The 26933-nt window shown below is 51.0% G+C and overlaps 1 protein-coding gene across 7 annotated transcripts in view; it reads right to left on the reverse strand.

Annotated features, from left to right (window-relative positions):
• The window catches only part of NFATC2 (nuclear factor of activated T cells 2), an 88235-nt gene extending 65323 nt beyond the window's left edge, over positions 1-22912 (reverse strand). For 2 of the 7 annotated variants that reach the window (XM_048963429.1, XM_048963430.1), the window contains exons 1-3: positions 15120-17764; positions 6902-7913; positions 6387-6555 (exon numbers count right to left, since the gene is read on the reverse strand). In XM_048963429.1, coding sequence (XP_048819386.1) covers positions 6387-6555; positions 6902-7913; positions 15120-15270 — 1332 coding nt within the window. In that variant the 5' untranslated portion in view covers positions 15271-17764. Of the gene's footprint in view, positions 1-6386; positions 6556-6901; positions 7914-11397; positions 11413-15119; positions 17765-22814 lie in introns of those variants that run through there. The other 5 variants (XM_048963427.1, XM_048963431.1, XM_048963428.1 and 2 more) reach the window with 5 other exon arrangements.
• Positions 22913-26933: the final 4021 nt, after the last annotated feature.

Consider the following 26933-nt stretch of genomic DNA (forward strand, 5'->3'; position numbering starts at 1 on the left):
TCTGGTCAATTTTCTCAGTAGCTAATCATCCTCACTGTCATCGAGTAGCTCTTTTAGCATTACTGTTCGCAAATGCACAAGTCAGCTTTTCCTCTAATTTTGGCTTATTAAGTACCGTATTTGATATTCCCTATTATTCAGTCCAGTTCTGTATCTTAACAGAAGCCAATTTCAGGCTCATCCACATTTTCCTACCTCACCTCTGAATTATCTAGACCTTTCATTTCCTCAGTGGCTCCAGTGCATTCTCATCCCAAGGCAGTCACGCTACCAGTATACACCAGAACAGTGTGAGGGTACCAACTCATCTGGCCTTGCATTTGATGAGATATTCATGTTGAAGAGAGTTTCCCAGACTTATCTAATACCAAGGTCTGCATTCTCAGAACTGCACATCAATCCCCGCAATAGCACATGTAACCACAGTAAATGGATGCACGACCCGACAGCTCAGCACTCGTACAATCACCACAGTTGTGCAAACAAGCTCAGTAATCCTGCAGGTAAATTAGGCATGAAACACACAGACAATTTGTCAAACACGGTGATTTGGGGGCAGAATCCTCAAGGTCCAACAGCAGCCAGGAGCCTGTGCAAGGCTTGCCTTTGCTACAAGAAGGAAGTAAAGGGGACAAGAGCACACAGAAGCATGGCACAGCACAAGCCAGCCTTGCTGCACACACCCAGCACAGCCTGCAGAGGCCAAATTCTACGGAAGTGCAAGCACCAGCACCCAGCTTCATCCCAGAGCTCCAACTTCCCCTTCCCTGAGCAGGGGGACAGGCAGAGAAGGCCAAACTCAGCTACCTCCATGTGCCCCCAGCACAGAATCCATCCAGCCCCACTTGTGGGAGGATAAATTACGATAGCAAGCTGTGATTTGGCTTTGAGTTTCCATCAAAGGCTCTGGTTTCACTAATAAGCAAAACAATTAGTTGACTGTTGGAAGTCACACACATTTACAAGCCAGAGCCCCATGGGAAGCCTAGGCTAGAAAACAAAGTCTTCTTTGACTTGGAAACCACAAAAACACATAGGGCAAAATTCAAATATAAAAGGAAAGTGAACATACGTTTGTCATTGTAAAGCAGCTCCTGTGTGTTCCATTAACAACTCCACAATTACCGCTTCTTTTCAATAAATAAATAAAGAAAGAGGCAGTGAAAGTCACCACAGTTTTAAAAGTGACCACCCAGGGGAAGGCGGGCTGTGCTGCTGTGCCACTGCCGTGCTGGGCCAGCACTGCTGCACCTGGGCACCACGGCACCAAGCTCAGTGCTCCAGAATGCCCTTCATTCTGCTGCTACGATCAAACCCACACTGAGGATGTCGTTGTGGCAGTGGGATGGAAGCTCATACCAGGTTATCCCTCCCCTTGGCTTCTGAAACGAGGCTGACATGGACACCCCTTGCCTGTTTGCCCGGCTGGAGGCTCCTGGGGCTCAGTCAGAGAAACCACCAACAGCTTTGGATGTTCTCTGTGCTGAGAACAGTGGAGGCTGAGGACCCGATCAGCTTTAAACAACTACAGCTCCCAGGTGATTTCAGGGCATTGGCAGCAGGCAGGGGCTCTGGTGTCAGACTGCCTGAGGTTCCTTCTGCTCCAAGGAGGAAATGAAGGAACGAGGTGGCCCAGGTGCTCCAGCCTGAAGCACAGACCCCATGCAATTTTCTCTCTCTCAGCCTTCCTGCTCAGTTTAACCGACTGCCTTCAACTCAACCCTGACCCCAGCACTTAGCAGCAGGGCAAGCAGTCACAGGGAGCTTGCCTGTGTGCCCACAAGGGGTGAGGGCCCCGAGGAGGCAGAAGAAAGCCGCCTGGGGAACGTGTGCGATGTCACTGGGGTCTGCAGCACAGCAGGGCCCAAGTGTGGGGCTGCCACTTCCTGGTGAGCACCCAAACCGCTGCAATGCTGCTACAAGGCAAGGGCATGCTCCCATCCCGTCCTCTGATGCTGCCCTCACAGATAAACCACCAGCTGCTCTCCACAAAGGTTCCCGGTGCCCCTGAACACTGCGTAGGTCCAGGCCATGCTGACTGTGGCCATGGCTGTCCATACGGGTCAGGCTGTGCGCCATGAACCAGCTGCTGCCTTTATAAATCAGAGCCCAAGCAAAAGCACGCCAGGATACTTCTGCAAACTGCAGTCTCAGATTGTGCTGAATCGACTGAACTATCTGACACAAGCAATGCAAAACTACAGCTTTGTATATGAAAAACTTAATAACGTGGGGAGAGTATGAGAAACTAAATGAGAGATGCAAAGAAGTTACTGACTGCTTCTGTGCTCGTTTTCATTCAGAAGGATTTGAACCTTTTGTAAAGATAAATTAGAGAAGCAGTCTATCAGGGGAAGGCTTTGCTAAGATGGCAATAAAAAACAATGTCAGAGTTAGGCACACTCCTTTGAGAAAATTACTACAAATTACTGTGCTGAAGAGCTGTGTAAAACACAGCTTCCCCATGGACTGCTTACAGCAAGCTAAGTCCAAAACACATGGGCAACTGGGGAAAAAAAACTTAGAAACAAGTTTCTCAAACAGATTCTCAACAAAATAATCTCTCTCAGCATCTCTATGACCGTGGCAGATGCACAATGGAAACTGACGCCCTCTGTCACTACTCTCAATTGCTGTAGGTGAACGCGGCAGTAAAGCACACATTTATCTATCTGACCACCTACAAGGACCTAAGTGTTTCAGAACACAACTATTTCTAATGAAGCAAGCACAGACCCAACTATCCAGAGCGCGTGGATAATGACCTGCACAAATCAACTGCTCATCTTCCTTTAAAGCTTTTCCTTCCCCTTTCTCTTTCTCTTGCCTTGAAGGAAGGACAAGGGCTCTACTTGGAACTCCCCAAAATATCACACAATTACATATAACTTCAATCCAATTGTGAAAAAGTCTGCCTTCATGCAAAGCAATGGGACAAAAACAGAACTGCAGAGCTTTCTAAATTTTTATGGCTTTTAAGGGACCAGAGACTCTTCTTGACCACAGGGTAAAGCTCATTCATACCCAGCCTTTCCTATCAAACAGGTTATTTCTTTTCATCTCCATCTCTGCTGAAGAATTGAAAATCTGTCTCCCTGAAGCACAGAGGTTCTTACTGGCACATTTTCCCATGTGCAAAGGAGAAAAACACCTATTTGGTACTTTGGTGCATGCGTGCAAACTACGTGCTTTGTCCCTGCTACTCCGGATTTCCTTGCTGTTCTCAGTGATCTGACATCCAGGGGGACACTTAGACCAGCAAAATGTTGGCATTCAACTTACATCTCTAAAAGGCTCAAGTTTCGCTTTAGTTGACAGCAAGCTGTAGTTTCCTTCATAGTGATTCAGAACTGAACTGGGAGCCTTCACTTCTCCATGTCTCTAGATGATCTCTGAAGTTAGATGTTGTGAACATTATATGGGATTAATGCCTTCTCTCTTCCTTCCCCAGGTAAACAAAGCAAATGGCCTCTTCTGCCTGGCCCATCTAAATTGTCACTTTGATTAATCGAACTCTTCTCCCGCCAAAGTTGGAGTGCACAACTGGTGCAGAGCACAAACTCTCAGGGCTAGACATGTGAAGAGGAGGAAGCAGCATCAGAAAGATAAACCACAAGATAAGGCCTGGAGGATGTGAGATCTGCTGCTTTGTATCTTCAGAGCGCCCAAAAGAAGAAACTTGCATGCAAAATTAGTTTTCAAAAAATAAATATTGCAGACCGAGACCAAATTGTGAAAACTAGCCTGCATTTCTTCCTCCAGAAGGCTCAGTGGCATAATGAGCCACACAAAGGGTTGATTTAACAGGAAATTAGAAAAAATATATAATATATTTTAGAAAAAATAATCAAAATAGATGAATAGCAGTTTATCAAAAGCAGTGTAAAACGCAGCAACACGAGTGGGATGGATGGTCACTCTGTCTGTGAATACCACCACTGTGGTGGGGCTCAGGGACCCAGGGTACGTTTGGCTTCTCAGTGTTTAAGTCCAAAAGTTTAAGAGACAGTGCTGGACTCAAGAAGGTTGGCACGGAGGGGTCTGAGTGCTCAAAAAAATACCCCAACCAACCTGAGAGTGGTTGGTGTGCTCAATAACGACACCTCAAAAGCGTGGCCAAGCCCCAGCGCCAGGTCTAAAGGCCACAACAGTGCAGCCCTGCCATCCCCAGTCAAGCACTGCATTTCTGCAACGGGGCTGAAAGCAGACACAACTGGTTGAAAAGTCATGTAACCCAATTTCCTTGCAATCGGTTGCCTGAAACTCATATGCATTTGCACAGTGCTAGAAATCTCTTCTGTTTCATTTTGTCTGTGGCTGTAATATCAGAATCTGACTGGAACACAAAGTTAAAATGCACTGAGGGGGAAGAAGGAAAAAAGCCTTGAAGCCAAATAACTTACGACATGAAAGCTTTGGATTTTACTAGCCTTCATGAGTTTCAGATGTCATAAACTGTACAGGTGCAACTATCTCAGTGCTCTGTACCCATATGAACTCTGTTACATTCAAGTGAACAGAGATCCAACAAATACTTCCAGGTTTATAATAAACCTTCATAAAGAAACTGTCCATATTTCCCCCATATGCAGGCACAGCTGTGCAGAGGCACATCTGCTTGGGAGACTTTAACAGGGATCTTTGATTTCACAGTTTAAGATCCTTAAGCTCAACAGCAAATTATGATAAAACTAGGAATATCAGTTCCTGTCTCCAACAGAAAATATAAATCCCTCTTTGATTAATATTGATTACAGGAAGGAAACAAAACACTTGTATTTACCCATGTGACAAGAAAGCCATTCACTGCAATAAACATCCAGAGGTTAGGAGGTTTGGAAAGGTACATGATACTGCTTGTAAGCAACTGAGAAATGACCGAGCTCTGACTGCATATACAGTTCACACATCCACGGAGCTGCCAGCACACCACCGTGGGTTATGAGCTTGTCAGATTTATAAATTAAAAGGAATCTTGTCTGTTAAGTTATGGCAAACTTGATGGTGATGTGGTGATCGCTATTTATTATCACGCTGTACCCTTAAGTATCCAGTTTACATACACAAGCCCAGCTCAACCAAAGTAAACACATTCATTGATTTAACAATTTATGGCTTGATTTTAAAAGGGGCTGAGCCTGCAGGGTAATGTTTAACATATCTTTGAAGTCAAGCACAAATCAACCCTGTGAAATTACTAGTATTAATCACATGCTTAGAACTGAGCAGAAACATCAGCATTTTCCCGGCCTGGGCTTCCTGTAGCAAGTCATGAGTGCAATGGGAACAGCTGTAGAATGCACCCCAACTTTGCTTATTGGAAACTGTAACTGTGACTGAGCCAGACAGGTGCCATGCAGTTACCAGCAGTATCACACCAATACGTCGCAACCCTGACCAAAAGCCTGGCTTTCCTTCAGGATACTACCTGAAATGAGCAGGAAATGAGTGAAAAGCCTGATGTGGCCCCAAACAGCTACAGTCCAGCTACTCAGCCATTTCTTTACCACAGACTTTGTGCAGTGAAGAAGCCCTTCCATGGATCAGCTGCAGGCCAAATTTGGTTACCCTCATCCCTACCAGCCTGGATTTGGTTTGCTGATTTCAGCAGCATGAATTCCCTTCTCACAACCACAGGTAGGACCAGAACCAGAGTTTTTAATAGCACTACAAGTGCTATTAAAGTGCCCTCCTATCTCCTTATCACACCACAATTACATCTGGTACCATTTCCTATGGGTGTCACATATCCAGGACAAAAAGGAGGTAGAAAGTTACTGATAATTTTGCTCATCATCTACGGTAAGTTATGTATAAAGCAGGCGCTAGACTGAAAATAACGTAATGAGTGCTTGAATCACACACAGGTGAGGTCCTCTGACCTGCATTTCATGGGAACTCGTTCTGCAGGAACCCAGGGCATCAAGGCTCTGAAACGTTCACCCACAGCACTGCAAATCTAACACAGTCTGCTATTGATTTCAAATCTCAGCTTGGTTGGTCTCTGAGCCTGAAAGCCAGGCATGATATCTTTACATCTTGAGCATCTCAAAACACCCTAACCAACAGAGAGCCTGTTTTCAAGGTAAAATGAGCTCAATTGGAATTTAGGTCATCTAGACATCTTATGACAGAGCTGGATTACAGGAATTCAACGTTTAGCCCAAAAAAAAGTACCAGATATTTTTATTCAGTTTCTGAGTTTTCATAAGCCAGTTCAAACCAACTTCTCAAACTTCCTCGCCACCGTCCAACTTCAGACATCTCATGCACATCCACAATCACACACAGAGTCACAAGCTCCCTTTTTCCGGGTCAGCCCCCAGCACAACTTTCCACCGTAAGCCAGCCCATTTTTCCCCATGCATTTCCTCTCCAGTCCTTACCTGGACCACAGGATGGCCTCCAGTCGGGGCCTTCACAGCCCCTCGGCTCCCCTCCGTCTCGTAGTGCGCGCGGTGGTGGGGCTTGGGCTGCACCTCGATGCGCAGCTCGTAGGAGCCAGACTGGCTGGAGAGCGGCCACTCGAGGGGCGGCAGAGACTGGACGGGCAAGCTGGGCACAAGAGACAGGCAAGCTGAAGCTTCCAGCACTTTACTTCTCAAAGCCCTGATACATTTGCCCACCGAAGACCCCACCAGGGCTGCAGTTATGCAAACTAATGTGAATTTTTTGCATGGCGCAAAACTAGTGAATCACTTCAACAATGTTTCTTCCAAACCCATATCTTTCATCCCTTGCAGTCATAGGAATTGGACTCCCATTAACCTTTGCTGTCCCTAAGCACATAGCTCTGCTTTACAGCAGGATCTGCCCTAAGGATCACAGTGCATGGGACAGGGCATTATACCATCAGAGAACCCACAACCACGAGATACCTGCATACCTTACAGATACATACCTGCAGATAGGTATTGCTGGCATCAGTTGCTTTGTCCAGGACGGAGGAACCAACAGAATCGATTCTGGCGCTGAGTTTCTCCTGTCCTCCTGCTCGCAGGGCCCGTGGAAGTCAACAGTCTGAAAGACGTGGCACGGAATGCTGTTTTTGTGGGAAGGCATTGATGAAGGGTCAGGGCTGGTTTTCCAAATTTTGGTGGGAACACCACAGGAAGGATCTGTAGGAAGGCTGTTCATAGCATCCATGGAAAGAGGAGCGCTGGACAACTGCGTATAAGTAAGCGTAGAGCTGTCTTCCCTCAGGGGGATGCGTGGAGAGGACTGTGGAGAGGGGGTCCTTGACTGTCGTGGAGAGGTGGAAGGCTGCTGGGTGCAAGAGTACCTCCGTTTTGCACCTGGTGATGAAGACCTTGAGTTGGGACGTGGTGATGGTGAATGTTGTCCCAAGCAGGTTTCCTCCGTGATGCTTGTTCGTGGTGACATTATTGGAGAGGTTCTAGGAGAATAATGAGTATGGATGTTTTGAAACTGCGGACAAAGGTCATCACTAGGACCATTATTTGGTGAAACACATGGTGATGTGCAAGGAGATAAATTTGTCTCTGAAATGAAACTTGCAGAAGAGCCGCTACTAGCTGGGCTCAGACACAGTGGTTCTCTGTAGCCCTCAAAGCCAGGGACGGGCAGGGTAACCCTTGGGCTAGTGGTAGCTGAGTTTGACTGATGTTCTACCAAAAGAACATCGGTGTCTCTGCTGCGGAAGGGACCCCCTGAATTAATCAGTTCAGGATATGAAGTAATTTCAATCCTAGGACTCGGAGCAGAGGCCCCTGCGGCGCTCGCAGGGTGTGTAGGTGCTGTCCCTATGCTATCTGGCTGTCCATATCTGCCCATGGGATCTGCAGAAAGGCTAGGAAAAGGCAGGGGGCATGGCTTGAGGCCACAGTCCAGGACATCATGAGCGTATGCAACTCCAGAGGGTGGGCTGTTGGTTTTATGTGGAGTCGGTTCTTCTGGAAAAAGAAGGGTCTTTTTAAGACTGTAAATATTATTACAGAAGCTGAGCAATCGCGGATTAAAAATATGCATATTTATATACTGCTTGTGATCAGATATTAGGTAAATATTTGTTTAATTATTTTTAACTGCAATTAATACTTGTGAAAAGTACTGGATTAACAGCCAGGGAAGCTCAAGAGCAGATGAGGCACGGACAGAAGCACTGCCAGCACCTCCACGCTGCCCTGTGGGCTCCCACGACCCGAGCCCTGAGCTAGAGGGGTCACCTGAGGGGGTACACAGCACATCAGCTCTCTGCTGGCCTTCCTATTCATTTGGACAACTATAGCCATCAGCACCAATGGGGGCATGGTGATTCTGGTCAACCTTTATCAGCTATGAGCTGGAGCGAGACCGTCTCATCATGAAACCTCTTCCAAGTAAGCCTACATAAAACCAAAATGTTGAGGAACAGCTTTCAATGGAGAGAAAAATATTTCTTACGCATCAAATCCCAGTAAAAAAAAAAAAAAAAAAAAAAAAAAAAAAAGGCTTCATGAAACCAATGCTGAGTTCAAGTTCTTAATTAAAAAGCCACTTGTTTGGGTCCATATCACCCCAATGAGTTTTAGTGACAAGTTTAGCACAGGAAAGCACCAGGTGATCAGAAATCAGTACGTGTGCCACACAAGGAGTGCCTCACTGAAGTATTCAAAAAACAGCTCCAACGTCTCCACCTCCCACCCTACACAAGGGATCTTTCCCATGAGCAGTACATTGCGTGCAGAGCCTGGCCGGACACAACTGCACTTTGTGCAAAAGCAGAGAAGCTGAGAAGCCCATAGTGATGCTTCCACACACAGCAACTGTGATTTAATTTCAGGGGTTTTCTGTTAGCGTTCACTACTGAATTCCTCTGAACACAAAAGCAAAAACCTCCACAGATGGGTTTGTAGTGAATGTAAGGAAAAGTTCAAAGCCATCTTTACTTTTTGATAATGATAATGATAATTTTCTCCTCCAAAGTGACAGCATTTCCCAAGTATGGGACTCATCAGCTCTGGGAAGAACTTTTGGTAAAATTAACTCAGCCTGAAGAGCGTGCAAATGAAGACAGAGCCTCAGCACGGACTGCTGCTGCTTTTTGTGCTGAATGTTTTGCACAACCTGGAGAAAACTCTGTTTAAAGAGCAATTTCACAGGAACTGCTGAGCATAGTGTTTATTGAAAAACACCAACCAGCCAACCAACCCCAGCCACACGAAGAATCTACGCGGGACGGAACCAGAGATGACTGGGAAGCCCAGTTTGCAGAGCTTTTAAGGTTCCCTCTGGCACTTAATCCTGGCCCATCGATCTTGGGGGGTAGGGAAAAAGCAACAAGTAGCTGAACTTGGAGCAGCACACTTCTTTGCACATTATCTCACTCGTGGGAATTCCCGTGTCACTCACATCACCCAGATTCTGTTGCATCATACCCAGATATTGGTGTGGCTCACCCCCCCGTAGGGCTCAGTAGAGCAGCGCACCTCTTGGCTGTCACAAAAACATCACTCCCACTGCTTGCAGAAGAATAATTCAGATTTAAATTGCTGCAATAAAGCAAAATTAGCACCAAACAGAGCGAGGCTTGAAATGAGATTCACACCACCACCAGTACTCGCAGCTTCAGCCAAAGATCAGGGCCGCCCTGCTCCCCGCAGCTCCAGCAGCAGCTGCCCCACACATCCGCTCCTTATCTGTGCCACGGCTGCTGGGCAACACGCAGCAGGGACAGCACTGCAGCTCCTCACAGCTCGTGCCAAGCTCTGAAGCTGGTGTGTTGAGATTGGCACTGGAGGGTGTGAGGAAAGCAGCAAGATATTTGGATGTGCACGTGTAATTTTAAGGTCTTGCAAACAACTCCCCCTCTTTCTGTTCATTAAAAATCAGCCTTCAGATGACTTTAGTTTTGCCTTTCACAGAAATACTGTGTCTAAATGAGCACTTTCACCATTCATATTCACCCTCCCAAGGAAGATCCATGCTCCAGATGTCAATAACCCCACTTAAGAACAGCAACAAGCTGCAACACGACCGTGCCTCCACACGGCATTCCTCACAGCACTGCAGTGCTTCGTGGCCACGCAAAGCCAGATTGCTCACACTGCTAGCAGGGAGAGAGCACGGCAGGCACCCTGTGCCAAGCAGACAACACCCACAGCCTTCCCCAGAGCAAAAACATTTCTCTACCTCCCACCCCTGCCCCACCGTCCAGTTATCGATACAGCAGGCAGCAGCACCGGGATGGGACTGGGCTGCAGACAGTAGCAGGGCTGCATGGGGCTGAGGCTCAGCGCCGGGGCTCCAGTCCCTGCAGGATGAAGGTTTTTTGGGAGAGTCCCAGGCCCTGAGTGCCTTCATTGCTGTGGCGAAGTCACTGTCCCAGGCACTGCTGCCCACGCCTGTGATGCTACAGCGCAACACGCTGACTTCACCGGGAGGGAAAAGGGGCGGCTGGGCAAAGCAGCAAGCGCTGCATTCCAGAAATAGGATTCTGCCACTGAAATCAGTAGTTTTTGTTTGTGTCGCAGCAGGAGCAGGGCTGGCTACTCTCAGCTCACTGCCAAGGCACAGAGCAGCCTGAGCTGTGGGACCCATGTGAAAACAGCACAGGGTTTGTTCTTCCAAACAGTGTCAGGGAGAGAGAAAACAGGGTGTAGGGAAAGGTTCCCCTTCTGCTGCACCAGTAAGAATGTGCAGCAGCCCAGGGAGGCAGCAGTGCCCGTGCATCTCCATGAGGTGGGGAGGAAAAGCTGCTCCCAGGAGCAGAGGGCAGCAAACCCCTGCCCAGAGGTGGCAGGTAGCAGGAGGTGAGGGGCCACTGCATCGGATCCAAGAGGGCTGCTGGGACCAAGAGACCTAAAGGTGGTGTTTTTCAAGAACCAAAGTAGCTTTAAAATCATTATATGGAAACTCTAAAGGTGCAGCTTTGCACCCTGGGTTCTGCCATCTCCAAGGATTCATCTGTTCCTGCATCCCAGCATACACACTAGGCTCCTCCTGCAGACAACTTTTTGACCACAGTTGGACAGACGTCACAGGGAGCGACCCAGCTCCTGTGGCACCTCCACGCCACAAGCGTTATTACAGTGCTTCCCCACCTCCCCTCCCCTGGGCACTTCTCAGCCTTTGCTCTTGCTGCTGAATCACCCATTGATTCACCAACAAAACGTTCTCATTTGAAAGGGAGTTTAAAGAAAGCTTCATATCCAGGCAACACCGCACCTCTTCACACCCCGTCAGCTTCAGCAAACTCCGTCACACTCCCTCTGGACTCCCAAGGCTCAGTAAGCCCCAGCCCTGCTCGGGATGCTCCAAGCTCCGCAGCGCTGCGCCCGCGCTGACACTCCAGAGCTGCCGCTCTGCCCCGCAGTCTTTACGCACAGTTCAAAAGACGATCTTTCCTCCTCTCACAATAGCAAAAGGAAGCAGGGCTCTGCACGTCCCATGCAATACCTGAACAGCACACCAGACGCTGCAGACACACGACTGCTACCAGCAGCTCAACTACCCAGCACGTGGCCCCGCAGTCTCCCCAGGTGCTCTCATCAGATGCAATTAAGAAGGAGAGTTAAAACACGGGTGGAAAAGATCAAGGGACTGAAGTTCCACAGGATTTCACCTTTTCACACGCAGTGAAGGGACCTGCTGGCCCCGAGGCATTTCTGCGTCCCTGGGTGCATGGATTCGGGGTGGCAGTGGCCCACTCTGCTACTTTTTTAAAACAAGGCAGCAGCCTCAAAGCCATTCTGTCAGCCAAATTCGACCTTCCCAATTAGCACGAAACCAAGGATTAACAGATCATCAGAGCTCCATTAATCAGAGCAACTGCATTCCACGATGGGTTTACACAAATCATCACCTAACAAAAGCCGAGGATAGCAGCTGTGTGCGGGAGGGGGAGCTCAGGAGAGAAGCGCAGCTTTGTCCTCATTCATTTGCAGCAGCGCATCTCCTGTGATTTAAATGGAGTTAATTATTTCTAAGAGAGTCCAACAGTTTTCAAACTGCATATTGTCACTGCAAAGGGCCAGTGCCAAGCTCGTGGCGGTTTTCAAAGCTGAGCATTTTGCTATTTACACTGACTGCTTGGAAGCTTGAAGTGAAAGTCGGTTTCCTGAGTGAAATCTGGTATTCTCTGCTACATGTGCATATTTGTTTCCTTACTGTAGGGCTGCTGCAGAACACTGCGTCCTGTGTTACTGAGCCAGGTGCAGCACCGAGCTGCAAGCCCTTCTTCTCCTTCTGGTAGTTTTGTACTGGGGAGGAAAGGAAGGACTATCCGGGTTGTGACAGCTATGAGAGGTGGCAATATCCCTGGTCTGTCTATGCACAAACATTTAGAAGAACAGTAACATTTACCAACATTCCCTGCTTCCCCTCCGTACAGGATACGCACACAGCCGCTTCCTCTAAGTAGATCCTTACTGCAACATGTAACAGCAGTGCTGCTGGGCTACAGGCAGGGCTCCGTCCTGAGAGGAAAACTTCCAGCTGCTGCCCTCGCCTGTTGTCGTGGAACCTGATTATAAGGTGGGTTTTGTTTGCATTTTAAATTTCAAAACACCACTCAAAGGATCACTCCACAGTAACCTCAGGTGTAACAAATGACACCCTAGTTTAACTCTCATCCTGTGCATCATCCCATCCACGGTGAGCACAGACCAAGAATACAAGAACCGACCCAGAGTGGCAGTCTGGCTTTTCACTTCTGTGCCTCTCATAGTGGAGAGACAGCATGGGAGTGCTGCACAACAACATGAAAAAGGTCCATCAGAACATGCTCATGTGGGAACCCCGCATGCAGGAGCAAGCTCAAGCTCTCCTCAGCTCTGCTATGCCTCTCGCAGGGAGCTGGAACCTGCCTGCATGCTCTGAGGAACACTCAGCACCTCCCGAGATTGAAATAAGATAAACTTTGGGATGCCACCAGCAGTACCTCCATGTGTCTCTTGGAAGGAGGCAAATCTAACAGGTTCTCTGACAGGACAGAAAGCATCTTCCTTGTCCAAGTGAAACCACAAGTCCCTGGCAGCCAGCAGAGCCGCCCCACAATTCCAGCACCATGTCCAGCCCTGTCCCCAGCCCTGTCCCCATCCTGCCTGCCTGGGAGTGCAGCAGATGTCTAAACCACATCTGGCAAGGATGGGAAAAGGCGCATGGAAAATGGCACTGGGTACAAGGCTCCTGCTTATGGAAACAGCTGGCTTAATAAGGAATATCTAATATTAATAATATTGACCATAGGGTTTTTATTGACTCTTTTTCCCCTGTTGCTTTTATAGCAGTCCCTGTTCCTGTTGTCTCAGGCACACATAAGCACTCCTGAACGCCAGCAGCTTTCAGTAAGAATATTTCAGGCATTCCCATGACAACAAGTTGTGATACAGATCCTACTTTTAAAACACAAGCTTAAGCAAATACTATCAAATCACAGCCTTTGAAACATTCACCAGAAATGCTTTTTTCTCCCAGCCTGCTCCCAAAGCCTCGCGATTGCTGTTGTCCCTTTAAAAAAAAAAAGATGACTTTGAGCGTGTTTGCAGAGATTTGTTATTGCAGGAGCTGCGAGGTGGGTGGAGCTGCCCAGACTCGGAGGAAACCGGGGCCGCTCAGACGGGCTCTGAATGCAGACTGCAGCACTGAGATCCTCAGACACTCCTATGGTTTTGGTCCCATTTTGAATCCTCCACAGAAAGGACTTGTTTTCCCAACTGCAGTTCAGATGAGGCCAGAATCTCACATGAACAACGAGCATCATTTACCACCAGCATGTGGACAAAGCCCTTCCCCAAAATTTGAACATTTTCTGTTCTCGTGTAAACACGCTTTAATCTTTTGTACATGAAAGGTCACGGATGTACACTGGATTGCTTACAGACTTTGCCTGGTGCTTTTCAAAGCGAGAGAGAATGCTCTCCAGATTACAATGCTGGTATATATGGTTGTGATTTTTTTTTTTTTTTTAATGCTAATGATTTCCATCTTTGGAACAAACAAAATTACTATTAATTATGGTTTCCAGTCATTCAGACGGGGAGAAAGCAGGCTCGAGAAGGAAGTTACTTCTACTCTAAGCATACACTGCTCCGCATTTATGCGGTTGAGAAGATTAAAACTTTCTACCCCCCACCTACGCACTATTATGTGCTGTGGAACTTCCCACTTCATGCCCCACAGCAGGAATCTGTACTGACAGAAGAAAAAAAGTCGTGAAAAAAAAAGAAAAAAAACAACCAAAACAAGTATCTGAAGTTTTCACCGAAATTGAATGTATTTCCATTAAAATCTCTGACCTCTTCCCATTGTGGATTTCTTTCAGTATGGTTTGATCTACATCAAACCTCGAAACAACACTCAGCTTTGTACATCTGCTGCAATCACCCACCCTTCCCAGCTGCCATGCTGGCACAATCTGTGTGTGTGAACAGGTGAGCAAAGAGCACCTCCATAAGGACTCTCCATTTCACTAGGGACAGCCCAGCCAGGCCTAATGGTCTCCTTCCACAAACGCCCTCACGAAACACCTCCTCAGCTCTGCAGAGCCACAACCAACATATCTTACAGACGACCTCCTGGCAATCCATCCCCCGGGTCCTGCCTCTTTCAGCTTCATCTGCTTCTCACAGAGACCTGTATTTCATGGGATAGGAAGCACTGCTTTTTAGCACCATTTAGACAGCCAGGGAACACATCACAGTGCTGGTCGTACCACAGACCTGCATCAGCTCGGGGAAGCAGAACAGACCGACTTTTCTTGTTTTTAAGCTGAAGTGCACGGCGTTTGAACCCGGAGCAGGAGCTGACTGCCCCCCCAGGCCGCCGTGCTCCTGCCCTGCGCCAGCTCCCAACACACCCGCCAGCACGATGACGACGCTCACAAGGAGACCAACCGAGCCGAGCGCTTCTGCTTCGTCTCTCACCGCTGGGCTCAAGTTCCCACGTGCACCACTTTTGTAACTAATCAGAAATCCATCCCCCAGCTGCTCGGTCACCTAGCAGGGCTCGGGGCAGCCACCGCCCGCCGGTGCCAACCGGGCACCGCGCCGCGCTCCGGGCTCCCGTCCAGGGCTGAACCCGCGGGGGGACGGCAGCGCCTCGGGGACCTCCGAGCGGCCGCAGGCAGCGCTCGGCTCCGGCAGCGGGGCCCCGTCGGGACGAGGCGGCTCCTCACCAACCTTCGATCGGCTTCAGGTAGTCGTAGTCGAAGAGGATAGAGAAATCAAATTCCTCCTGCGGGCTGCCGTCCCGAGCAGGGCCGGGGTCGGGGCAGTGCCCGGGGGTCCCGTCCTGCGGGTCGGGCTCCGCAGACTGCGCAGCGGCGCTCATCGTGGCCACCCCCGGCGGTCAGCGGCGGGGCGGGAGGCTCGTCCGGAGCTGGCCTGCTGCGACAGGAGCCCAAGGGCGATGGGAACCTGAGGTATCCTTTCAAGTGCAAGTGGAGAGCAGTCAGGTGAAGAAGAAGAAGAAAAAAAAAAAAAAAAAAAAAAAAAGAGGGGGGAAGAAAAAAGGGGCAAAAAAGAACCGAAATAATAACGTCTTCCAGGGGTCGCTGAGGCCGGCTCCGCTGCCCCGACGGCGGTCGCACGCGAGGGGGATCGGGAGCTGAGCGGTGGCAGCTTCCTGCTCCCGTGCAGCCACCTGCCGCCCGGAGCCGCCCCCGGGGAGGAGGAGCCCTGCCCGGCCCGCACCGGCCCCGGGGAAAGGGTGGCTGCTGCGGGAGGATGCTGGAGGAGCTGGGGAAGTGAAACGAGAAAGGGAAGCGCAGGGCTGTGGGGGATGCCGATAGCCTTGCACAGTGCGGGGGGTGGCGGTGGTGTGGGGAACCTCGGGAAGTCTCATTGAGCTCCCACGGGGTGAGCCGCCCTCTGCGCTCTTACCCCACGCTGAGCACGGCTTCGTGTCGTGCATGCAGCCTCTCCCATCCCAGCATCAGGCCATGCTGGTGGAGCCTGCAGCAGCTCCAGGAGCCCAGGTGCTGCCCTTGCCTTGTCCAGGTGCATTGCATCCCATGCCTCGTACTCCCTGATCCCTGTGCAAGCACCAGCAGGCAGTTTCTGGACACACCTCCTGCACTCACAGGGACTCCTGCCTCTCTTGACTGGGACACCCATAGAAACATGAAGCTCTGCATAAGGCCTCTGTTCTTTCCCCACCCTGCTCACAAACAGCATTTCTCCAACTAGGTCCCGTCACATTCCCCACTGACCACACTGCCCCTCGGCCACCTCCACCACACTGTCTCCATTCATCTGCACCTTCTGCAGGCACTGCCCCGCATGCTGGCCCTGCCTGCCAGCAGCCTGCTGCCCTCCAACCTCTGCTGCCACCAGCAGTGACTTCACCTGGAGATCCTAAATTTGTGTGTTGACAGCATCTGTGGTCAGACGACTTTGTTCCCTCGCTTTCCTGTCCATACAGTTCCCTTTACTGGTGTGCGCACTGCTGTCATTGGATCTGTGGGTTTGAAAAATGCTCTCAGTCTGTGGGCAGAGTGGAGTGGCAAAGGCAGTGGGACCAAGATCATTAAAAAAGTGTATTAGCATTAATTTCAACCTGTTTGTATTTGCTAAGCCTGTTAGCAGGTCAACATCAATTGCATTACAAATCTGACCCCAAGCTGTTGGCTAAGCTCACTGAAAGCCCCTTACATAGCACACATCAACCGGGATCTCAGCACAGAATCACAGAATGCATCAATAGCACATAGGCTTGTAACCTGTCCCCTTTATCAGTAATATGGCAGCCAAAGAATGACCTCCTCATCACACTGTTTTTCTCCATCCTTTGCCAATTCACAGCACCGGAACTGGACTTTCCCTACTATTTAAAATCAGTTCCTCTGCTGAGCTTCTGCAGAGCGCTCAGCAAGCGCCATGGCAGCAGCTCCGGGATGCGTTAGGGGCACCTATTGGTGAGTGCAAACACTGCACGACGCTCCCTGCTGTGGAGGGAAGTAAGGGCAACTGCAAGGGCACTGCTGTGGGAAATCAGGCCTTACTGACATTAATTCTTTACTTGAATGTGGTTAGGGGTAGGGGAAGCAACCTTGCAGAGGGGCAGGTGATCCTGCAGACCTGCCACGCTGAGGTTTATTCTGAGACCTCTCCAGGAGGAGATGGTCAGCTGGAAATAGCAGGAACCCTACTGCTGTATTCTGTCTACACGCGTACAACTGGAGCGTGATTTAAATAGAGAGAAGCCCTTATTCCATATTTGCAGCCACCAGATTAACGAGGGATGTCACAGGACCACATTTAACTGAGCAGAGACTCAAAGAGCGATGGTTTTTGCTTTTCTCATGAACGTGTGATACACCCAGTCCTACAACGGCACGCTCGCATCACACTGTCTGAACTCCCCCCAGCAGCCAAGAGCAACAAGGAGCGGGGTTTCCGCATGCTCAGCGTGCAGCTGTGTGCACACACGTGTACGTGTGCAAGCAGCGTGCAAAGCCCGGGGCTGCGTGCATCTCCTGCGCCGTGTGCGGCTGCTCCCGCCCGCGTGGCTCCCTGCCTGCCGCGGGTCTGCCGGCGCTCTGCTGAAAAGGATCCAGTGTCTCTCTGTGGTTCAGCTGGAGACCACAGTTAAAGTCTACCTCATCTGCTGCGGCGATTCCTAACGCTACGCGAGGCCCTCGAGCTCTGGAGTTCCTTACTGTCTGCTTTGGCCAGAAGCGGGCTGCGCTGCCGCCGGGTGCAGCCAGGGAAGCCTGCGCAGCCGGTGATTAGCGGTCGTGGCTACTGGGACCCAGAGCTGGGCCCCCCCAGAAGGCTGCAGCTGGGCTGAGCTCCTGCCCTCAGGAACGTGCGCGGGGAGCGGCCCTGCGGGGAGCGTGGGCTGCCGCGTCTGAGGGCTCCGCTCGGTCCCCAGTGTTTAAATTTGAAGAACAAAATATATTAAATTGGCATATTTATTTATCTGCTCTGAAATGATGCTTACCATTTGCTGGAGCGCTAAGCTTTTATCATTGGCTGTTCTATGTGAAATTTGTAAGAAAAACCAAATATACTTGCTGATCTTGGCTTAGCTCTAAAGGGAGCTGTCAGCCTTCCAGCTCACAACACATGGAGCACGAGTGGATAACATCATTTATATTAGCCACAAAAAGAAAAGACACAAATGATAACATTGGCCTTTCAAATTAAGATATGGATGACTGGCAGAGAGCATGGGGAAATGACCCCCTCTTCTGCTCAGTCTTTATCCAATCCTTCATCCTGTGTTTCCTAGCTCGTCTGCAACCCATTAAGAATGTAAAGTTTCGAAGTTATCCTTAGCTACTCCTAGAATTAGTAATACTCCACAAATGGAAAATGTACCTTTTGCTTTCCAAGAGGACCATGTCATGCGAAACAGCTTCACTGCTAATTCATCGAATCATAAATTCTGACACTGGCGAGGAATTAGGGTGACAAGACAGCAATGAGAGAAGTGTTGGAGAAATGCAGGGATTAGCTCAGTTTGTAGGAGTAGGCTCTTCTGCCCAGCAGACAACCTGACAGATGTCAGGGAGCTGCAGCCACCAGGCACAGCGCTGCGTGGCTTCCCCTGCTCCCTCTGCGTGCACACAGGGCACGTGAGGACATTGGTCATATGGGAATAACAGCTCCCACAGGCTTCCAGGGCGCAGAGGTGTGAGTTATAATGCTGCACCCTGTGGGCTGTGCTGGAACTTACCCTTGTGTTATTTTGAGCAGAAGTGGTCTAAATCCACAAAGTGCAGATCTGGCCTAAGTAGAAATACACAAAACCAACCATCAGTGGGTGCAAGCAGCTGCAGCACACAGATTGAGTGACAGCCGCAGTTTTTGGAGACCTCTGAGGACTGAGTTTAACTTAAACCCCAAACACATTCTTAGGCCAACAGTTAGAAAAAGATGTTTGAGCTGTTACAGCTACATGACTTCCAAATACTACCCAGTGCACCATTAATAATTTGCAGTGAAGAAAAGGCAGGAAAACTACAAGGCTGAAGCAGTCTGCGGGCTCTTCCGCTCAATATGTGCACTCAGAAAAGGCATCCAGCCACTCCAAATCAAAGGAAAAACCCAAACAATGTGACAAATGCTTCCTAATACTTGTTTTCCATTAAGACTGGAGAGAAAGGCTAGAATGCGGCATGCAAAGACCAGAAATACTATTTGCTTTCCCTAACTCCGTCTTTTCCACATGACAAACACTTCCTCCCCACAAAGATCCTCCATCTTTGCTCCCTCCAGTTCTCTCACAAGCAGTGCAGCCCCCAGCCCCCACCAGGGCTCCCAGTGCCCGCACCGGAGCTCTGGCACTCAGCACCAGCTCCTGGTTTTCTATAACTCTGTTCTCATGAGCCAGAAAGGTGTTTCAAGGAGTTAAGCAAAATCTGTCCTTGGCAGCAGTAACAAAAATTGCAGCCACGTATACTTGCAGCAGCCTCCGCACAGAGCATAACTGGAAATACATTGTGTTGCCATTTCAGGGAACTGGAGAATAGAAGGACTCCTTTTCCACATAGTTGGATGAGAGCTTGCCCTTGGCAGCACTCTGCTTTCATAAACTTCAGAAGTATGTGAATGCTGGACTACCTGGGTACTTGGGGACGAGAAATTCAAAAACAAAGCTAAGAATACTTTTTGTGTAATACAAACTACGATTTAAAAAGCGCTTAGCGTAACTCTCAGGGTTTAAATCCGCTGCAGATCTGATACGTCGCTTCCAAGTTTCAGTTTCTCCTTACAGTGTCCCATTGTATTCCCTGCACCGTAACGCGGGGCGTCGGATGATGTTCCGAGCTGAGAAAAGATACAGACACTTCTCAGAACTGCACTGACTGCTAACTGTCGGTAGGACCACCCGACGTGTAGCCACATCTGTAAAACTGCAGCACGCTCCTATTAAACAGTTCTAAAGAAAAAGAGGTAGGGCAGGGTTTGTTAAAAATGCTGCACTTCAGCAGCTGAAACTCAGAGAAAATACAAATCTGTGCTGTCTTAAAAACCAAAGAGTCCTGACGGTCCATGTGGCAAGCATCAGAAATTTAGCAGGCAACCAGGACTCGCACGTGGACTTTATCCAAGCGCTTTCAAATGAGCTCAGACTGCAGTGGATGAGCTGCTCAGCCTGAGGTGCGGGGAGTGCTGGGAGAGAAGAAGGAACGGGAGGCGGTGGAGGGGGGAAATATTCCGGCACTTCCTGTGAGGGACGCACTTGCACACACTACCATTCAATTTTGGGGTCAGGTTGAGTCAGAGAGATTACCCCCCAATTTCAGGCTTAAAGCGGTTTGGCAAGAAAGGACAATGGAAAAATTGCTCATATCTCCACGTTCCCATTAAGTTCTGTAGTCTGCTGTGCAAACCAAAGGAATGCGCGTATCATAGTTTAAAAAAATAGATTAAGCCAGTAGTGGAAAAGAAGCTCTAGGATATTATTATCCTTGGCTGTTTCCAAAAAATGAATGATGAAACATTTCAGTTAGAATATCTATTGGAATGTTATAAAAGAGTGCTCCAATTATGTCAGTGTCCCATCTGTGAATGCGATTTCTGCCCTGTAAGAGAGACTCGGAGGTGATTCACTGGCTGTGAGCTGCTGTAACCGTCTCGCCACGCGTGCTGGCCCGCAGGAAGGGGCTGCCTCGAGAGGCAGAGCAGCAGGAATGTGGGAAAACGGGATGACAGAGGGACTCAGTCACCTGATGAAAACCTCTGCTGTGTCCGTGTCCTGCTGACATTTGCAGAAGCTCAAGGGAGCACAGCCAGAGCAGCACCATCCTTTTGCAAACAGCCACGTACAGACTTCGTTCCCCACTCTGAGCCAGCTCTAATTGTAAAATGGGGCTAGAGCCCAGAATTATTAACGCTTTCTTACACACCCTACATTAATGAAACTCCTGCACTGTTTTGTGGGTGCAGGAATCCTCCCAGACCCAGAGCAAGATCCTGAAAGTGCCACGTGCTATTTATTCCCAGCAGTTTCAAGCAGCTGTATCCTTAAGGATGGGTTGGGAACAGAAATGACACAATGGTGAGTTGCTGTCAGAATCCACTCCCACCGCCGCTGTGCCACTGACAGGAGCAGGAACTTTGCCTCAGGAGAAACAGGCACCCGGGCCCAGGACTGCAATCCCAGAGCACCTCCGGGCTCTGCTGTGTGACTGCGCTGCTGCAGCGGCTGCTGTGCTCTCAGATATTTGATCTGGAAAACAAGTCGGTGCTTTTTGCTTCGGTTTGTGACTGCAGGGCATTGCAGTACTGCTGGGGAAAGTGGGGACGCACGATAATAGCAGAAATTCGGCAGCTGCTGTCAGAGTGCTGCCTGGTAGGTGGCTACCCTATAGGTGAGAGTGTGACGTTGCTTAGGAGAAAAAGGATCCCATCTTTCACCTTCCTTCTTTCTCTGCAGCAAAATAAGTTCTCCGGGTTGTTGTGAGAGTGACTAAGAGTGGCTGAGGTGCTCGAGAGAGAGGAGTCGTGGCCGGAGAAAACCGAGGACCCAGGAGACAAAGCGATGGCCTGATCCTAAGGCGGTGCAAAGCCCGTCAGCGCCTCTCCATTGGCTCTACCGAGTTCTCGGATGAGCCCTTTTGGGTGCGTGTGTTAATGAGTGTATTTTGGCAGGTGCCTGGGGAGCTTGCTAAGGCAGGGAAAAAAAAAGAAATAGCCGCCACTGCGAGCCTTGCCAGCACAGCCCCATGGAAGCGGCCGCGTCCCTCACGCGCATCCCCGACCCCGCACGGGGCGGCCGCGGGGCTCAGCGGGCACAGCCGGCGGCGGGGAGCGGAGCGGGACGGAATCGAAAATGGAACGAGTCCGCAGAAAAGCGCTTCCATCCTCCACCTCCTGCCCCCTAGCGCAGCTCCGCTATCAAAAATAGCGACTCACCTGCGCACCCCTCCCCGCCCGGGCCTCGGGGTGAGGTGCCGAGCGGGCAGGGGGCTGCAGGGCCGGGGAAGCAGCCAGCGCCCCGCGTTCCGTCCGAGAGCGGGGCTGCGGGGCCTTTCCCAGCGCGGAGCATCCTCCGCCCGGCTCCGCTCGGAGCTCCGGGCACAGCTGCTCCCGCGGTCGCGCTCCCTGAGAGCCGCAGCCCCCGCAGGGCCGCCCCGCGTTCCTCCCCGCGTCCCCACGCACGGCCGCTCCCGGCGCCGCGCCCTCCCCCGGGGCCCGCAGCCGCCCTCGCCGCTGCGAGGGAAGCCGGAGCATGCTGCGGTGCCCCCGGCCTCCGCCCCGCCGGGAGAGGGGGGATCTCGGCGGCGGAAGCGGGCCGGCGGCTCGGGGACCGAGCGGACCCCGGCGCCGGCGCTGACAGCGGCGCAGACTCCTCCTATCGCCGTGCTTAACTCTTCCCTCCACCGGCACCGAGACGCCGCGGCGAGGGCGGGGGAGCGGAGCGCGTCCCCCCGTGAATCCCCGGAGCCCTCGGGCAGACTCGCCCCGATCGGGGCCGCCTCCGGGGAGCTCCGAGCCCGCGGCCCCCCGCGCCCCCCGCCCGCGGCGCGGCCCGGAGCCGCCCGTCTGAGCTCAGCGCCGCCCCCGCCGACGGCGGACCCGGGGAAGCCGCCTGCGGAGCCCTGAGATCCAGCCCCGGGCAGGGGGCGGAAGGGTTAAGCGGCCCGGAGGTTTGACAGCGAGCCTCCTCGGGTGATGGCTTGGAACAGGAGAGCCTCTCTGGCTGAGGTTTAAAGGAGGTTTCTCCAGACAGCTTTGTATCGCCTTCAAACCGAACCCAAACCCCGTCCGGTCCCTTCCTGCCACGACACCCCACTGCCCACCCGGCCGCGCTGCCAGTGGCAGAACGGAGCGCCGGGGCCGCGGGTGAGCGGCACAGCGCTGGGAAGGGGAAAGACACAGAGACACACAGCACACACACACAGCACCCCAGCGAGACCCTACCTTGATCCATAGACCTCATGATGTGGTGGTAACGAAGCAGCCTGCAGGCAGTTTCTCTCTGCATCGGGAATTTAAATTAAAAAAAAAAAAAAAAAAAAAAAAAAAATTATCAGTTGAAAAAAGAAGAGGAAAAAAGTCTTCTTTAAACCATGTTCGACCGGTGCTGCCCAGACAGAGGGAACCCCTCCTGCTTGCCTCCTCTGTAAGCGTTTGGAGGTGCTAAGAGGGATCCGAACTGGGCTGAGCTTGTTCCTGAAGTGAAGTCAGTTCTCTGCTCTGAGATGAGGGTTACTAGAGAGGGAAAGGCCACTTCCTTCCCTGCTCTGAGTGTTTATAGTCTTTGAATGCTGTAAAATAACGGGATTCCCTCACTGTTTCCTCCTGTTTATCCCAGTGCCATGGAAACCCCTGGATTGCCTCCATCTCCCAAACCGAGGGCTTTCCTGCAAACTTCACACTCAGGAATCCATGACGTCTCCCAGCTCCGAGCCAAGGCAGCTCTGCGGCTTTCTCAGTCTGCAGCACAAGCACTTAATTGTTGAGCAGAAAGCTAGAGAGCAAGAAAGAAAGAAATATGGATGATGTTAAAAATCCCAGTGTGTGCTTTTTAAACAAAACTCGCAGGCACTGCAAAGCCTTTCAAAGCAACGGGGCTTCTGTGCAGAAGTTTTCCTTCTTCCCAGCAGAGACGAGCTCAGGCTGCTGCTGCTTTTACCTTTGAATAAATCATTGAGAGAACTCGAGTCCCAAGCTCATATTTACGACTTTTAAATTTGCCAGCACCCTATTAATACCCATCAAGTCTTTCTTCATGCAGAAGACGAAAAGAAAAAAGAAATAAGGGTTAATTTGTTTGGTGGCGTTTCACAGAGCTCTCTGCTTCTATTTTTGGATCCATTTAGAAGAGAGAGGAGCAACCCCACAGCTTTCCATTGATACACGTGGAGCTCAGCAAGAAAGAAATAGCCAAGGAAGCCTCTGAAACCAAGACAACGCGGGTGTGTTTACACGTACTATGTATAAACAGGAAAATAAAGCAAAAGAAAACAGGAAAATAAAGTCAAAGATGTTGCGAGCCATGTGCTGCCTACAACAGATAGTTTTCACTGCCACGTTAATGAGCATCTGCCTCTTCGTTCTGTGCTGGTGCAGTGCCTGCATGCGCCTGGGCTTGCGGGTGTTTCTCCCCAGAAGCGATCCTGAGCTCCAGGAAGGACAGCAGCGCTCAGCCCCACCGCGCCGTGCTGCGAGCTGGGGTGGCTGCCGGGGTCAGCTGGAGCCCTGGGCAGCAGCGGGGAGTGAGTCACTGCAGCGGGACTTGGCCGGCGCAGCGCAGAGGGCTGCCTGGCACCCGCGCGCCGTTTCCATTTTTCACTCTCTGAGTCCCAAAATCGACTCGAAGGAGGTATCACAATCAAACTTTCTGCTTCTCTAGTTTGTTGTCTTGCAGGCTAGCAACTGCAGGCAGGCCAGGGAAACTCAGCGCACCTCACTTTCCTAGCCTTTGTCATTTTTGGATGTGCAGGGGCGGAAATACTTTCCCCAGCTCCGCACCCTGTAAATGCAGTGTGCTGCCACTGAACCCGGAGGGTGCTGGGGAGCGCCGTCCCTCTGTACAGTCACCCCACGGTGCCGAGCATCCCTCCTGCATGCACACCTGAGGGCTCCCAGGGAAACCTTTCCTCTTCCCCCTGCAGAGGATGAGCCCATCGCCCCACTGCTCTCTGAGCACCAATGTCATTTGGAGTCTCCCCTTTGGGCTGCAACCTGGAAGGTTTCCCTTCGCAGCCCACCCTGCACAGCAATGGCACTGCTGAGCACGGTGCAGGATGCAGTGCTGGAGGAAGGAGCAGCCAGCAGAGCAGCACCACAAGGCTGCCATCACACCTACAGGATTTGCCCTTTCTCAGCCCTGTGCATCCCTGGCATGGTGTGTGATGATGCACCACCGGAGTGGTGGGTGTGGGTGCACCCCAGGCCCCACACAGCTCCCCCCAGGATGGAGCTGGTCATGCTGCACCCAGCGACACTGCTCTATTTCAGACCCCACAGGTTTCAACCCCAAAGCCATCTTAGCACACTCTCCAAGCCAGTTGCAGACCAGATCCCCCATTTGCACCATTTGAAGAAAAGCCAGAGTTGCTCATTTTCTATTTCCAAATATTTAGGGGTGTCTGACAGTACTGCCCTGCTTGGACAGGAGCGCAGCATCACTAGTTCTGCAGTGTTCACCATCATACCCCTCCCTGCAGCATTGCCTGCTCAGCCCAGTGCCTCTCACTGGGGTCACATCGGCAGCTGAGGAGGAGCTGGAGGGGCTTCAGGCAGAGCACAGCCCTGCAGCAGAGGCAGGGGGGGCACAGGTTCCTGCAGCAGAGCAGGGGAGCAGGAGATGGGGGGACAGCCTGGGGGGGCCCTGCCAAAGGGTATCCCAGAGCGAGTGGAGAATGGGCGACCCCAGTGGAAAGCTTCACCTCATCCCACGCTGAGCTATAATCGGGGGAGCAGTCACGGCTCAGCAGTTATGGCACACAGGTTGGCTTCCCTAGTCTGGACCGTTTAAAAATACAATGTCTTTCTTTTAATAGCTCGGTTTGATCGGCTCCCGCTAGTTCACATGACAGGGTTTTCCTAAAATATCTTCTTCCACCAAGTTTTTTCCAACTTAAAAATGCTGAATCCTGCTACCCAAATTAAACTCAGCTCGAAGCGAAAAAAAAAAATAAATAAAGAACGAAGTGAAAGAGGGCTGGCGGCTGCCTCCGGACTGCTAGCATTCCCCAAACCAGCATATGACACAACTGTAAGATTTCCAAGTCTTTTGGAGAGTTCAGCGAGAGAATCCTGTCCTCCACTGGCTGCAGCTTCCCCGCTGAGTTAAACTTTCCTGACGGAACCTTTCTCCATCTGGCTCCACTCGCAGCGCGTTGTGAGCGGCCGCGGAGGAGAAGGGGGATATAGTTCAAGTCTTATATAACTGTGCAGGCTGGATGCGGGGGCAGAGACTTTCCCTAGAAACGAGAAATTTTTATATATATATAGTTATTTTTAGCTTCCTTTTCAAAGGAAGGCCAAATACCTCCGACTTTCCTTTGCTTTCTTATTTTGGTATCACTAAGGGATTTTATTTTTGGAGGTAAGGAACTATTAATAGCTAATATTTATAACTATTTATTCCCTCTTTAGGAGAATACTTCCTCTTCCTTTCAGGGGCATATTCCGGACCACATCCCTACCCCCCAGCGGCAGCCCCACCGCATGCACGGCACCCCGGGATTCGCAACCAGGACCTTCAGCTTTGGGGATGGAGCGGGGGGGACACACATCTCCCAGCCTTGGTCCATGGGCCAGTTTGGAAACTGCTGCAGCCCCTTTGGGCCGGGCACACAGCCGAGGAGCTGAGCAAGGAGCTCCCTGCCTGGCATGGAGAGCTGCAGTGCCGGGCAGAGCCGGCAGCCAGCTGGGGAGCGGCGTGCTGGGTGCCAGGCCAGCCACCCTCCGTCCCCAGCATCACTCCCTGCTGGGAGCCACGTGGCCTGCCTGGCTCCGTGCTGTTAATCAGCAATAAAAAAACCAAATTGCTTGTTTAAATAAAAAAATTCAGATGCTCTCCAGAAGATAAGACATCAAGGCTTCCTGAGGATGTGCTCACGGGCCATCAGGGCAGCTGCCGGAGAGTTTATCACAATAGACTTCACAGAGACATCTCTGTTTTCCACTTGCAAAGGTATTTCAGGCTCACAACAACAGCACTTTGGACAAAAGCTGATCGGCCTTCCAAGGTAAATACAGTCCTCCCCATCACGTACAGGACACACCGGCGACGTGCTGTGGGCACAGCCCTGCGTGGCCGCTGGAATCAGGCGCCCGCTGTGCCCTCACTTCTCCTCACCGCACTGAGCACAGGCCGAGCAGCACAGCACCGCAGCACAGCACCGCATCGCAGCACCGCAGCACAGCAGCGCAGCACAGCACCGCAGCACAGCCTGCCTGCTGCACACTGGCATCTCTCTCCATTTCTGTAACGGCCCCGGAGCACCGTGACACCAGCAAGCACTTAACCAACCAAAGCCTGTTCTGACAATGCACTTGTCTGAATAAAGTATTCGCGCACTTAAT

This window comes from Lagopus muta, chromosome 16 (genome assembly GCF_023343835.1).
Source record: "Lagopus muta isolate bLagMut1 chromosome 16, bLagMut1 primary, whole genome shotgun sequence".
Classification (NCBI taxonomy): Eukaryota; Metazoa; Chordata; class Aves; order Galliformes; family Phasianidae; genus Lagopus; species Lagopus muta.